Here is a 12,198-nt window from a genome sequence, read left to right on the forward strand (position 1 = left end):
TTAGGAGAAGATGCGGATGCACTGTGTGGTAGGGGTGTGGCAGACGGGGCACTCTGGCTCAGCTGACTGGCAGATTTGCCCAGCGCACTCCATGCAGAACAGGTTGTGGCCACAAGGCACCAGGGCTGCTGTCACCTCGCTCTCGAAACACACAAAGCAGTCCCTGTTGACCCCGGGGCTAACGCCGACCAGACCTGCAACCCCGGGACCGGGGCCGCCTTTCAGCCGGCTCAGCATCCCAGAGCTGAGACCTACTCCGCTGCTGCCCCCCTCTGAGTCAGTGGGCGAGCCTCCAGGCAGGGAGGAGGCCGAGCAGGAGGAGTAGCCAGTCGATGAGCCGCCAGAGCTGGAGCTGGATGCTCCGGAGAAGGAGCCACCTCCCGCGCTGCCAGACTGTAGCCAGGAGAGAGTGCTGAGGGGGTCGCTCTGGGCACGGCGGGCTAATGGATGATCCAGGGGGCCCACGCCCGTGTCCTGAGGCAGGGTTGGAGACAATCGTGGAGTGATGGCGCCGCCACTGAGGCCGCTGCTGTTACGACGTAGAGGCTGCTGCTGGGAGGAGCCAGCCGTCTTGTTGCCTGCTCCTCCATTAACGAAAGGTGCCCAGATGTTGGAAGCACTGAACTCAAAGCCCAGTTCATCTGAGGAGGGCAGCCCTGGGGTGGAGTCGCCCCCAAAAGTGAAACCTCCTCCAGCACTGCTGGAGCCTGTGCTAAAAGGGCTTGTGGGGCTGCCTCCCTCGTTGGTCTTGCGGGTGTTGCTGTAGTTGTCTGAGCTCATCCCGCCATTGTGCGAGTGATAGGCGACTGAGGAGGACACCTTCCGGCCGGAGGAGTGGTGCATGGACATGGGAATAGGAGGAGGTGGGGAGGGTGGAGGAGGAGGGGGTGCAGAGTGGTGGTTTGCAGCCCTGGACCACAGAGATGACCCCAGCCCTCCGCTCAGGGCGCCCAGGCCTTCTAGACTGACGTCAGTGCCGTTGGTGTGGAAGTCGTTGTCTCCCTGCAGGTCTACAAAGGTTCCAGTTCGCAGGGTGATGTGGGTCTCAATCTCCTCTCTTGCTCGGTCCACGTTCTCAGGCATGCCAGTCACCTCAAACACTGGGTCCTTCTCTCGACTGGGTGTCACAATGTAGGTGTGAGTCTGCTGCTGGATGCGCTTGATAGTTGCTCCCTTTGGTCCAACAACCAAACCGACGACTCTGTAGGGAACTCTGACCTGGATCGACAACGAGAGAAACATTTTAAACATCTGAAAAAACTTCCATGACAGAAACTGAGCAGTGGTTTTATGACACAAATAAAACTAATGCTAAGAAATGCGGCATGGTGACTGAGCTACAGTTTCAGCACCTGTATGGTGGTCTGTCCGGGCAAGTGTGGTGGTCCAGGGAGAGAGCCTCCAGTTCCGGGTCCTCCAGCTTTGCAGCGGGATGCCCGGATCATAGAGAAATGCTCCGCCGCAGACACTATTTCACGCTTGGCCATCTCCACATCCTCCCTGCGTCCAGTCACGATGAATACTGGTTCCTCGCCTCTCACTGGAGTCTTTATATAGGTGTTTGTCTTGGCACGCAAGGCCTTGATCTTACAACCTGGAAGACGTAGAAGCGGACAGACATCAGTTTTGTAAGATAATCAACTAATTGCCAAAAAACCATACACACAAGCACATCTGTCTGATTACGCCATAAAGTAGTAAACAAAACACTACCAGTTTATTAGATACACTGAGCAAAAACTAATACTGTCTGCAATAAATTTGTTTTGTTTTAACTGTATTAAAAAGGTTAAAGATTAAACTATATGGTCATCATGGCGTTTCTAATATTTAGTTTACCCTTATTGATATAAGAAGGTTAGAAACTCTTGGGCATTACTAACCTTCATGAGGGTGGGATTTATCCCTGAGAGGTTGCATTATTAGACTGCATCAGTTTTAGCTGGGTGGATCAAATAAACTGGCAACTGACTGTTCATTTAAATAAAGTGTGTTTTGATTTGTTTACACTTATGCAAAAGATACAAGTTGATGCAGACAGAAACGACCAAAAAATGTGATGAATAAACATACTAATGGGAAAGGTGTTTGTGCTATATAATCAAACAAAACCACATTCCAGATATTTCTAAATATGCAGTTTATCCCTGCTAATAAAAACATTGCTCATGCCCATCATGTACAGCTGTTTTTAAACCTCAAAAACAAAAAGATATTCCTTTGTTAGTCCAATGATGGGGAAAATGTACATTACTGCAGCCGCAAAAGCACAAAAACAATGGTAGTACAACAATAGTAACATTATGTACAAGAATAATATTGGTGTGTTGAGTCATAATATACCTGAGTTTGATATTGAACTGAAAGTAGTAGTATATCTGAAATATTAATATATACACTAACATAATAAAAACACCCTACAATCAATATCAGGGCAGTTTTTTATAACAATGACTGACCATCTTAAAGTAACCCACCAGAAGAAGCAAAGTGGGAAAACAATGTCTGCTTAAATATACTCGTCAGTGACTGATGCACTGCCCATGTTGTCAACTCATGATGCTCCAGCAACATCGACTGAGTGCCTCTGTGTCTTTAAATATGGACGCTTCACTCCCAGCGACCAATAGGACGCGTGGTGTGTGATGTCATCCTGGGAAGCAGAAAGCATGGCTTTTTCAAACAAAGGGAACAATGCCGTGAAACGCTGCCACGGCCGCGACAACCGGAGCGGAGCCACAACATGAGTCCATGCGAGGCGTTTAGTGTTAAATGATAGAAATGTGGAGGGAAATCAAAACGATACGGGTAACACGGAGCGGTTACATCCGCCAGCATCTGCAGTCAGACAGACGGAGCTGGGTGCAGGGCGTATCACCGCCCAGTCCCGTGTTTGTGCGCCTGCTGCCCCGTTTCAGCCTTAAAAATCTCCCCGGCCCGCACAGCCGATAATCACCCACTGTTGACATATACGTAACTTAAGATAGTGACTTCAGGGCTTAAAGTGGCCGTTCTGCATATGTGAGACATGAAATCTACATATTTCGGTTCATTTCCTTTGTTTGGTGCAGGCTGCTAGACATGTCCAGACTCCCGACAATCTGCCGCTTTGTCTGACCCTCTAACACCCCTCCCCCTCCCTCCCACTCAACCAACACACTTTGTCTAAACACTGTTTATGATAAAGAAATAAAATCAAGATGGTGAAAATGCAGCATGTGTGTTATTTTCAGGGGGAACCCACATTATGCTGCCTTTTTAAAAAACAGTGAGGAGCAGAGCACCAAACAGCAGGCTGTGAAAGTTGAGCAGCAGCCACCCAAACAAAGAACCACCAGGCTGCATGCTGCCTCTGTGAGCCAGCCAAAAAAACATAAACACACAAATAAACCCGCTCACACTCTCCCTGCTCTCTTACCTTGTCTCCCGACTATCTCCGCCACATGTTCAGAGCTGGGGACAGGCACACACTCCGTCATGTTTACGCTTCTTTTCCTGCTGCAGAGGACGGAGCTTTGTTCCCCGTGGAGCATGGGGTGCGAGCCGGCCATGTGGTACCCGCCCGAGCCGTAGTACTCTGGGGATGGAGAGCAAGACGTCGGCGAGTCCCGGGATCCGCTGGGGTGCTCCAGCATCTGTAGATCCACGTAGCCGCCTCCACTCACACCGTTACAACCCTCGGAGCCCGGAGCCGGGGTCCCGTCCAAAGGGTCCGCCACACAGTCCGCCTTCTCCAGGGCCATGAGTGACAGCTGGTCCAAGGCGAAGCGGAGCGCCTCTTGGTGGTCCTCTTCCCGGGACTCCTGGTCCGTCTCTCGGGGCAGACCGACCCCGCTGTGCTGGCTGCTGATCACCACGTCGTGGTCCATAATCTCGGGGTGGAATAAAGGGCTCGGCATAGTCTCTCCGTGGATCTCACATCAGATCACGGATGCCTGTTTGTTGGGAGTGAGGCTCACCCTCTTCTGAAAGAGAAAAAGCAGAGTTAAATCAAACAAACTAGAGGTGGTTGTTTATTATTAAAAGAGAGGAGCTGAGCAGGGATCACTCATCAACAACATCCTACATGAACAGTGAGGGTTTGGGCGCTTTGCTTTGTCTGTTGTTGCTTCTTGTCTGACATCTGAAACCATCCGACAGCCTGCTTGTTTTGTCGGGATAACGCTGCTCTTAAACACCGCTAAAACACACTCTCTCCCTCCACAGCTAACAAACACACCAGCGGCACTCACTTCACTCACTCTGGTTGAATTAGTAAAAAACTGCCGGCTGGAAGAAAAGTGTGATAAACGCTGTTGTTAGCTTCAGCGAGCTAACAGGCGGCTTTCAGTCACGTTGTCGACCCCTTTGTTTGGGAGCAGCTAGCAGCTAGCTCCGACCCTGGAGCCGGTGCTCCTCTTCAGGGGTGGCCGTGTTGATTTTTAAAATTAAACAAGCTCTGAAACCACACAAACTTACTTTATCTCTCCTTTGTGTCGACGAGGTCTTCTCTCTTCGCGTGCCGCCCAGTTCTTGTGGGGAAAAAGATGAGGAGGAGGTGGAGGAGGAGGAGAAGAAGGAGGCAGCGCTAGTAGGAGCTAGTGAGCTAACTAGCAGGCTAAGTGGGGGGCGGAGGAGAGAAAAACGTTTAAAAAGGCGAAAAGAGGACACTTGTTTTTTTTTCTTTCTTCTGTTTCTGGAGAGTCAACGCATGTTACTTGGAGGTTCACTGGCTCTTCATGCTGCGCGCCGTCAGGAGACCACAGCTGAAATCCAAAGACGAGAAGAGTCCTCTGTTTTTAAGTTAAAAACACACAGTGGCTGCTGCTCGCTCTCTCTCTTTCTCTCTCTCTCTCTCTCTCTCTCTCAGTGCTGCTGCCTGACCCCGCTAGGTCCGCCGCCTTTGTCTCGCCGAGCTCACGCTGCTCCGTCTCCCGCACACGGCCCTGACGTCACCCGCGACACAACAATGGGTTCAAAGGCCACATGCAGCAAAAAGAGGGGAGAGCACCCACCGCTGCTGTCACTGCTATTGTGTCTGTCAGTCTGCAGGGCAAGGGCTTATTTTTATTTTTCCTTTATGTCTTATTGCAAACCTAATATCTGTGTAAAAATAAAATAATAAAAAATCATGGAGCGCAACAACAATGGCATGGGCATAAAGAAATGAATACATGCACACATACAGGAATAATACGTACATAAATGTAGAAGTGCATTAATGAATAAAAGTAGAAAACACAGAGATGAATAAATAGCAGAAATGCATACATGTAGAAATACAGAAATAGCGTAAATAAAAGATTTATGGAAATGTAAAAAAGTCAATCAAATATATTAATTTAATTATGTCCCCCTTTTTCATGATTTATTTACGTTTTTAATTATTTATTTCTGCATCTGTTTTATTTTTATGTCATTTCTCGTGCTGCATACATGGCTGGGTGTGTTCATCATGGCTACCAATAAGGCGTTCAGGATGCTCCAACTGAACTCATGAGTCACATGCGGGCTGTGTGGTTATTAGAAATAACAACACAAAGATACATGGGAGGGCTTTATGTATATTTAAAAACCGTGTAAATAATTGAATTAAAACCACTGAGAATTCATTTAAATGATCGGGTCGCATTTTTTCAGGTTTAATAGAGGAAGGATGTTCCTGAAAAGACGCAAGGTGTTGGAATGTGATTTCACTGTACAGTATCATTACGCATAAGTAGACCGTTTGTGGGGTGATATGTTGTTCTCATAGCAAATACAAAAAAGATATCTACAGACTTTAACACAATGCCTACTATCTGATCAAGAGCATGTTTTTATACCCAAACTGTATGTACATCCAAAGAGTTAAAGATCACTGTCATTATTTCTCATCCACACTGATTCTTTTTAATACAACAGTCCCTCAGCTTCACTTAAAGGGCTGCAATTAAGGATTATTTTCATTGCTTAATCTATCAATTATCTTTTCAATGAACTGATTAGTTGTTTGGACTATAAAATGTCAGAAAATGCTGAACATTATTTCTCAAAGCCTAAGATGATGTCCTCAAATGTCTTGTATCGTCCTGGATATTCAGTCATAAAAGTCAGGAACAATTCACATTTGAGAAACTGGAAACAAAGATACCTTTTCTTTAAAAATGACTCCAAGCAATTGATTATTTAATAGTTAATCAACCAATACATTGTTGCAGCTTTAAAGGACAGTAAGACAAAGAAAATAATTTAATATGAAAAAGACTGTCAATTTGGAATATATGCCAACTTGATTTAACACAATGACTGCTGAAGCCTCGTATTAGTTTCAGCTGAACAAGAATGGACTATTCTGTGTGTTTTAAGACAGACTTGAAAAAAAGGTTACCGTTTGCATCTCACATAATAAATCTAACAGCAGTAATGACAAAAACTCTACACACAACACCAGTGAAAAAAGAGCTGCATTTATTTGACAAATAATGAATCTTGTAATGAGGTACAGTACATCAGGTAGTGAGGTACATCAGCGTTGTATGTTTTTATATTTTCTGAGGGTATAAACCTTTTCTGTTACGTCTTCAATCAAATGTAGTTGGCAAAACAATACTGACAATTTTTTTTGTCAATAAAAAAAAGATAACATGACCTAAACTTCAAAACCATGTAAACTCAGGTTTTTGTAATAAAAACACTACTTTGAACTGTTACACCTTTAATCAAACCTTTGTTTGATTATTCACAGACACAAGAGTACTGTGTGCATGTAAACATACTGCAACCTTTTCTGTGCTTCTGGGCATAAAACACTACCTGCAGTGCCAGAGAGGGAGATAAAAGAGGAAACATGTTCTCGTCAAACAGTAGGAAGAAAAAAAACAAAAAAACACACTTCTCAGCATTAGCTGGTATTAAAAACAGACACACACACACTCACATACATAATTTCTCATTCACATACATCAGGTTTGTGTTTTTAACTTGAGCTTGAACATACAACACTGCATTGTATAGAGCACCATACACAACTGCCATATATTAGTAGAGGTAAAAAAAAAAAAAAAAATTGAACTGAAACTGAAAGCACCTTTTCAGGATTAAACCGTCACGTTTAACAACAACACAAAAAAAACACAATGTCAAGAAAACAGTTTTTGTTTAGGTTTTCAAAATCTACAGAATGTCTGTGTTTATGGTCAATTTCAAATAAAAGTGTGAAAAAATCTTATGAAGCCGATTAAAACAAGTCTTCAGTATGAAAGGAGTTAACTAGCAATACTGATGTCGATCGAGCCTGTGGGAGACAAGAGGAGACATGTTATATATTAATTGACCAACAGAAATGAAGTCAGCAATACAGGCCTCTGAGCTGCACTTGTGTGTACCTTGGCTATAATTCTTCCTTCTCCCCCTGCTCAACCTTCTCCTCCACTTTGTTGGCTGCTGCGTCGGCAGCAGTGTCCTCTATATGAGCCAACATATCGGCCATAAGGGCTTCCTCGAGCCGCCGCCTCACCTTCTGCACCAGATCCTCCTGCTTCCTGTAGGACGCAGAGGAAAAAGAGTTTATTGCTCAGGAGTTGAAAAGGAGTCATGTGTAAAGCACTGTAACATGCTCAGCTGGCCTGCATAGTCTTTGTTTTTACTACTACTACTACTACTACTCTTTGTTATTACAAATCATACATCATGTGAATTTGAAGCAGCATGTAGTACAAATTTAAGCCTGTGCGGTTTTAGTGATTCTCTGCTCTGTTCACTCACTGAGCTCAACAAGTTCTTCTGGTCAGTCAAACTACAGACAATGAATGGTTAAATAAGAGTAACATTATTAAGTATAGAGCTGCAACCATTAGTTGATTATTAGAGTCATTTCTTTCAAGCTAAAATGCTTGATTTGATGAAGAATTGACAAAGAGCTTCTTTTCCCCATCTTACCACTAAAGTCAATTAAATATTTGGGGCTTTGGACTGCAGCCCTGAAAAACCCTGATGTTTTATTCACTAAATTAATTGAGCAAGTTATTGTCACATTAATCAATAATACAGTATAATAATAATCACACATCATCAGATGTTGTGAGCAGTAACACACACTGAACAACAGTTTGTCTTAATTAACCTAGAAATCTCAATCTCCTGCAACAACAGTAAATGAAACATTATACAAAATATTTATGACTGAATGAGTTTTTTAAGTGTCCCTACAGTCATTTAAATATTATACAAGAATACAACTGCAAGTGGTGAAGCATTAGAAAACCACAGCAGAGCACTGCAACACAATTTATAAAGTAAGTTAGGACTCATGTGCATCATGTATTCAAGACTGCAGCTGAGATATAAAAAGTAAAGTAGAGGCTATTGTTTGCTTTCAAGGCACCTTGAAATAACTGTTGTAAATGCATGCAAGTCATCAGATGTAGAGAACAGGGACTCTTCACTAAACTCCAACTAAAATATACATGCAACCTCTAAGGAGTCAGTTAATTTGACTCCAGCACATTTCAAGCTTTTTACTTAAGCAGCAACATCAGTACACTTAATGTCCATCTATAATAGCAACATCTTCAGTAGTTTAGTAACTTCAACATGATTCATTAAAAAATATGTGCCCTGTTGAACTACACTTTTCTAACACTCTGGAACCACATTTGACACACCTTTAATTTATAATACTCTGGCTTCACAGCAACATATAAATAGCAAAACATGTCTTCAATTGATACTATAGTTGATTTCTACTGTATTCATGATACTGCCATACAGTAAGGAAACTCTGAAGGCAGCTGTGCATGTCTCAATGTCTCACCTGATATCATCATCAGTCACAACAAAGGCCTTGCAGAGAGGCTGTGTTGTGTTGAGCCAAACTCCAGGATTTTTCTCCACTGCAGCTGTAAGCTGTCCAGTGACAGGTGCTGGGCTGGTGTGCAGGGCACTGGCAATGGCGGACAGAAGCGTTTTGTCTGAAGATGCAGGACCAACACCTGAGCAGGGAAAAACAGGGGAGACACAGGTCAAGCTTGAATAAATATTCACTTTACAATCATAAATGATTGTTGTATTTATATTATTCTCACCCTGTAAACCTTTGGGAAGATCCATAGTTTTCACCAGCTCCTCTGCAATATCAAATGCACTTAACCCACTTAGCTTCCTCTCCCAGAACAGCTGCAGATTGAAGCAAAACACAAAGAAGAGGATCTTTGAAAACTTTTTGAGCACAAATTTTCTAAAACTGACTATGCACATCATTATCCAACTAATACTAATACATGATTATTACACCAGGGTTGAAAAACATGAAATGTGCCTATTTTCTGTCCTGACTGACCTGCTTTGGTTGGTCCACAGCCTTCTGCGGATCTGCCTTCACCTTGTTGTTGGGGTGATTCGTCACCTTGGTCACTGGCTGCTTGAAGATGGATGCCGTCTGTCGAACTGGTAGTGTTGTGTTTAAGTCAGGCTTGGCCTATAAAAAAAGGAGACAAAAGCATGATTTTCTACTGCACTAAAATAATTAAAACTTTTAAGAAAATTAAAAGTGTGAGAAGTTACTGTACAGTACTGTATGATTGTTGTGGATAATATAAAGAGAAACAGGAGTTAAAAGGCTGTAATTATGTCAAATTTTCAAGGCAATGAATAATCCTTAGAGCACAATCAACAGACAATCATTAATGAATATCTAGAAGGGAGGTTTAACAGCAAGAGAGACATCAGGAAGCCTCTGGCAACTCTGAATTAGCTTACAGGCCTCCACGACACTAAGTGTGTCCAAAATCATTTGTTATTTGCAACAGAGTGATACTTTATCATTTTATTTGAGTATCTGAATAGAGTTTATTGCATCTGCCGTCCTCAAAATTCCCACTCTAGGTTGATATGTAGTATAGCAGTGCTTGCTAACTGTCAGCGCACAATGTGATGACACAATGACAAATCCTAAATGGCAGAAATCTCAATTTAGCACTCACAGTAGTGAACTAAGTGTTTGTGATGAAGAGAATAGCGAATGAGTTGTAATAGTTAATAGTAGAGAGCAAATGACAAAGTCATCACATGACATCTCAGCTACTGTTTGTCAAAAGTTAAGTGGGGGACTTAACTGACCAATTTAGCCTCATTTCTAATACTAAACAATACCATTAAATAATCCTTAAGTGGTCATGTCAGAGTGCAGAACTCAATAAATCCAAATGTGTTGCTACTTGATAGAATTTGAGCAGATGTGCAAAGCTAAATAAGGACAAAATGATACAGACCAGCCCCACATACATAGATCTGAGGCTGTAATCACTGCCTAAAGTGTCTATACTACATATTGACTAGAAGGGTTAATACATAGCAAGAACTGTAGCTCTGTTACTCAGTGTCAAAAAAGCACAGTTTCATTCATTCATTCATTCAGTGTAGTCAAACAATAACAAGACGGGGGTGTTAGTTACATGTAGTATAGTACTTTTTATAGGCACTGTAAACTGATTTTATACTGCCCACAATAACTGGAATAGCTCACCAACATTGTCATTAAAAAGTTTTCATTCCTTCAAGTAGCACTCCGCAGCCACCAGCCTCATGAACACCAAAACCAAACTTAGTCTCACCCTGATTTGATGGTTGATGTCATGGGGATACTTGTGCCTGCTGCGCTGCACTTTGGTCAGGAGCAACCGTCCAGGCCGGGAGTGGCCGGAATTCATGTCTGTGTGAAGACCGCTGCCCATGCCACGGACTATCTGAGGCTTGTTGAGGAAGCGCTTAACAGGTAAACTAAAGAGAGAGGGAGAGAGAGAGGTGAAGAGAACTATCTGGAACACTGGAAATAAGAAACTAAAAGCCAAAATAGATTATAATGTTATCTGGGCCTAAAAAGAGATTATGAATTGACAGAATATCTCTCTACTGTCAGAAATAGAAAGCAGATACAGATCTGACTGAGTTCAGTCAAACATTGGCAACCAAATGAAAACAGAATATGTGGTTACTGTTTGAAAGGTCAGGTTGAAACAGAGAAGCAAGGGAAACAGGGCACACCTTGCTGCCCAATATGAATCAACATACCACAACCTGGGGGATAGTGCATGAGCTAAACAAACACACACACACACACACACACACACACACACACACACACACACACACACACACACAATAATATATGTTAATCTTAATGTTACTTTGTTTGACTGACTCTTGACGCTTTGGCAATATTTTTGTTGTGACATTAATGCCAATAAGGTGAATTTGAGAGAAAAAAAGGACATCAGTCACATGATTAACCTCTCCAATACCTGAGAAATTGATAGATGGGTCACATGTAATTAGACATTTTTTGGAAGTCCTCAGGTCACCTAACTGCATGTAATCTATAGAAAAGGATCAAAGGGTGTCGCTTAAATTGTCCCACCCGGACATGTGTAATGACAGGGAGTCGGGAGGTGTCAATCAGGCACCTGCACACACCCTCAGTCTTCAAACAACAAGTCAACTCATCCAAACGATGTGTGAACACCTTAGTGGATGTTTCCTGGGTGCAGGAGGAGCTGTAGGGCAGATTTAGTTCACTGATGCCGCTTCGTGATTACAACCCAACAGACCGGCTGTCTGTCATTGTCCTCTCAGTGAAACTCTCACGGACCCACAGTTACATAAATCAGCTGTGAGCTACACAAGAAGAGGTATGTTCTTCCTCTAAGGGTTTTAACAAGATAACTGTGTTGTAGCTGTGTGTTTTAACACCAGTGTGTCTCAGCTCTGGTTTAACTGAGAAGGGCCCGACGCACCGCAAGTCAAGCGTGTGTAAACAATGAAACTTAGCTAGCTAATCAAGCTAGCAGCGATGATACGCGTCAATACATCAGTGTACCGATAAAGTGTTGCTCAAAGTTGTTATTTTTCAAGTTACGTGGTAATCTCAAAGCTCCATGTAGTCTACGTTTAACTAAACCCCCTATGACTGTAGCTATAAAGTCAACATTAGCGTAAAGCTGCTGATTTGCTGAAGTCCCAAACTGCAAAACGCGTGTATTCATGCGTGCGTTTCCTGCAAAGAAACTTTAATTTTAACAACTGCTACGGCTGTAAGATTATCGAGTCCTACCTTTTCCTTTCCATGGTCCACGTTGTGTTGGTTGGCTTGGCTTTAATTCTGGCTTATTACATGTAAAAAAGCCAGCGAGCTGTCTATTATTGCGCTCATGAATTTCCACCGTGTCTGGTTTGTTATCGATC

General features: G+C 43.1%; 2 protein-coding genes across 2 annotated transcripts; both read right to left on the reverse strand.

The window, feature by feature from the left end:
* LOC128369045 (RNA-binding protein MEX3B-like) lies at positions 1-3,932 on the reverse strand. Its single transcript, XM_053330000.1, has 3 exons — positions 3,419-3,932; positions 1,353-1,594; positions 1-1,218 (listed from the first exon to the last, which is right to left on the reverse strand). The coding sequence occupies exons 1-3, from the start codon at positions 3,897-3,899 to the stop codon at positions 1-3; spliced, it is 1,941 nt and encodes a 646-aa protein (XP_053185975.1). The 5' UTR covers positions 3,900-3,932.
* Positions 3,933-6,159: 2,227 nt separating this feature from the next.
* Positions 6,160-12,198, reverse strand: mbd3a (methyl-CpG binding domain protein 3a). Its single transcript, XM_053329749.1, has 7 exons — positions 12,068-12,198; positions 10,572-10,737; positions 9,299-9,436; positions 9,045-9,135; positions 8,774-8,951; positions 7,347-7,502; positions 6,160-7,255 (listed from the first exon to the last, which is right to left on the reverse strand). The coding sequence occupies exons 1-6, from the start codon at positions 12,079-12,081 to the stop codon at positions 7,352-7,354; spliced, it is 738 nt and encodes a 245-aa protein (XP_053185724.1). The 5' UTR covers positions 12,082-12,198; the 3' UTR covers positions 6,160-7,255; positions 7,347-7,351.

The sequence above is a fragment of the Scomber japonicus genome, chromosome 12 (genome assembly GCF_027409825.1).
Source record: "Scomber japonicus isolate fScoJap1 chromosome 12, fScoJap1.pri, whole genome shotgun sequence".
NCBI classification, from domain to species: domain Eukaryota; kingdom Metazoa; phylum Chordata; class Actinopteri; order Scombriformes; family Scombridae; genus Scomber; species Scomber japonicus.

Coding starts and splice junctions, on each gene's coding strand:
- LOC128369045 (XM_053330000.1), bottom strand. CDS start 3,899: ATGCCGAGCCCTTTATTCCACCCCGAGATTATGGACCACGACGTGGTG. Junction 1,595..3,418: donor GGAGATAGTCGGGAGACAAG/GTAAGAGAGCAG, acceptor TACGTCTTCCAG/GTTGTAAGATCAAGGCCTTG. Junction 1,219..1,352: donor CCGGACAGACCACCATACAG/GTGCTGAAACTG, acceptor TTGTCGATCCAG/GTCAGAGTTCCCTACAGAGT.
- mbd3a (XM_053329749.1), bottom strand. Junction 9,437..10,571: donor ACATCAACCATCAAATCAGG/GTGAGACTAAGT, acceptor CTTTTTTTATAG/GCCAAGCCTGACTTAAACAC. Junction 9,136..9,298: donor CTGTGGACCAACCAAAGCAG/GTCAGTCAGGAC, acceptor TTCAATCTGCAG/CTGTTCTGGGAGAGGAAGCT.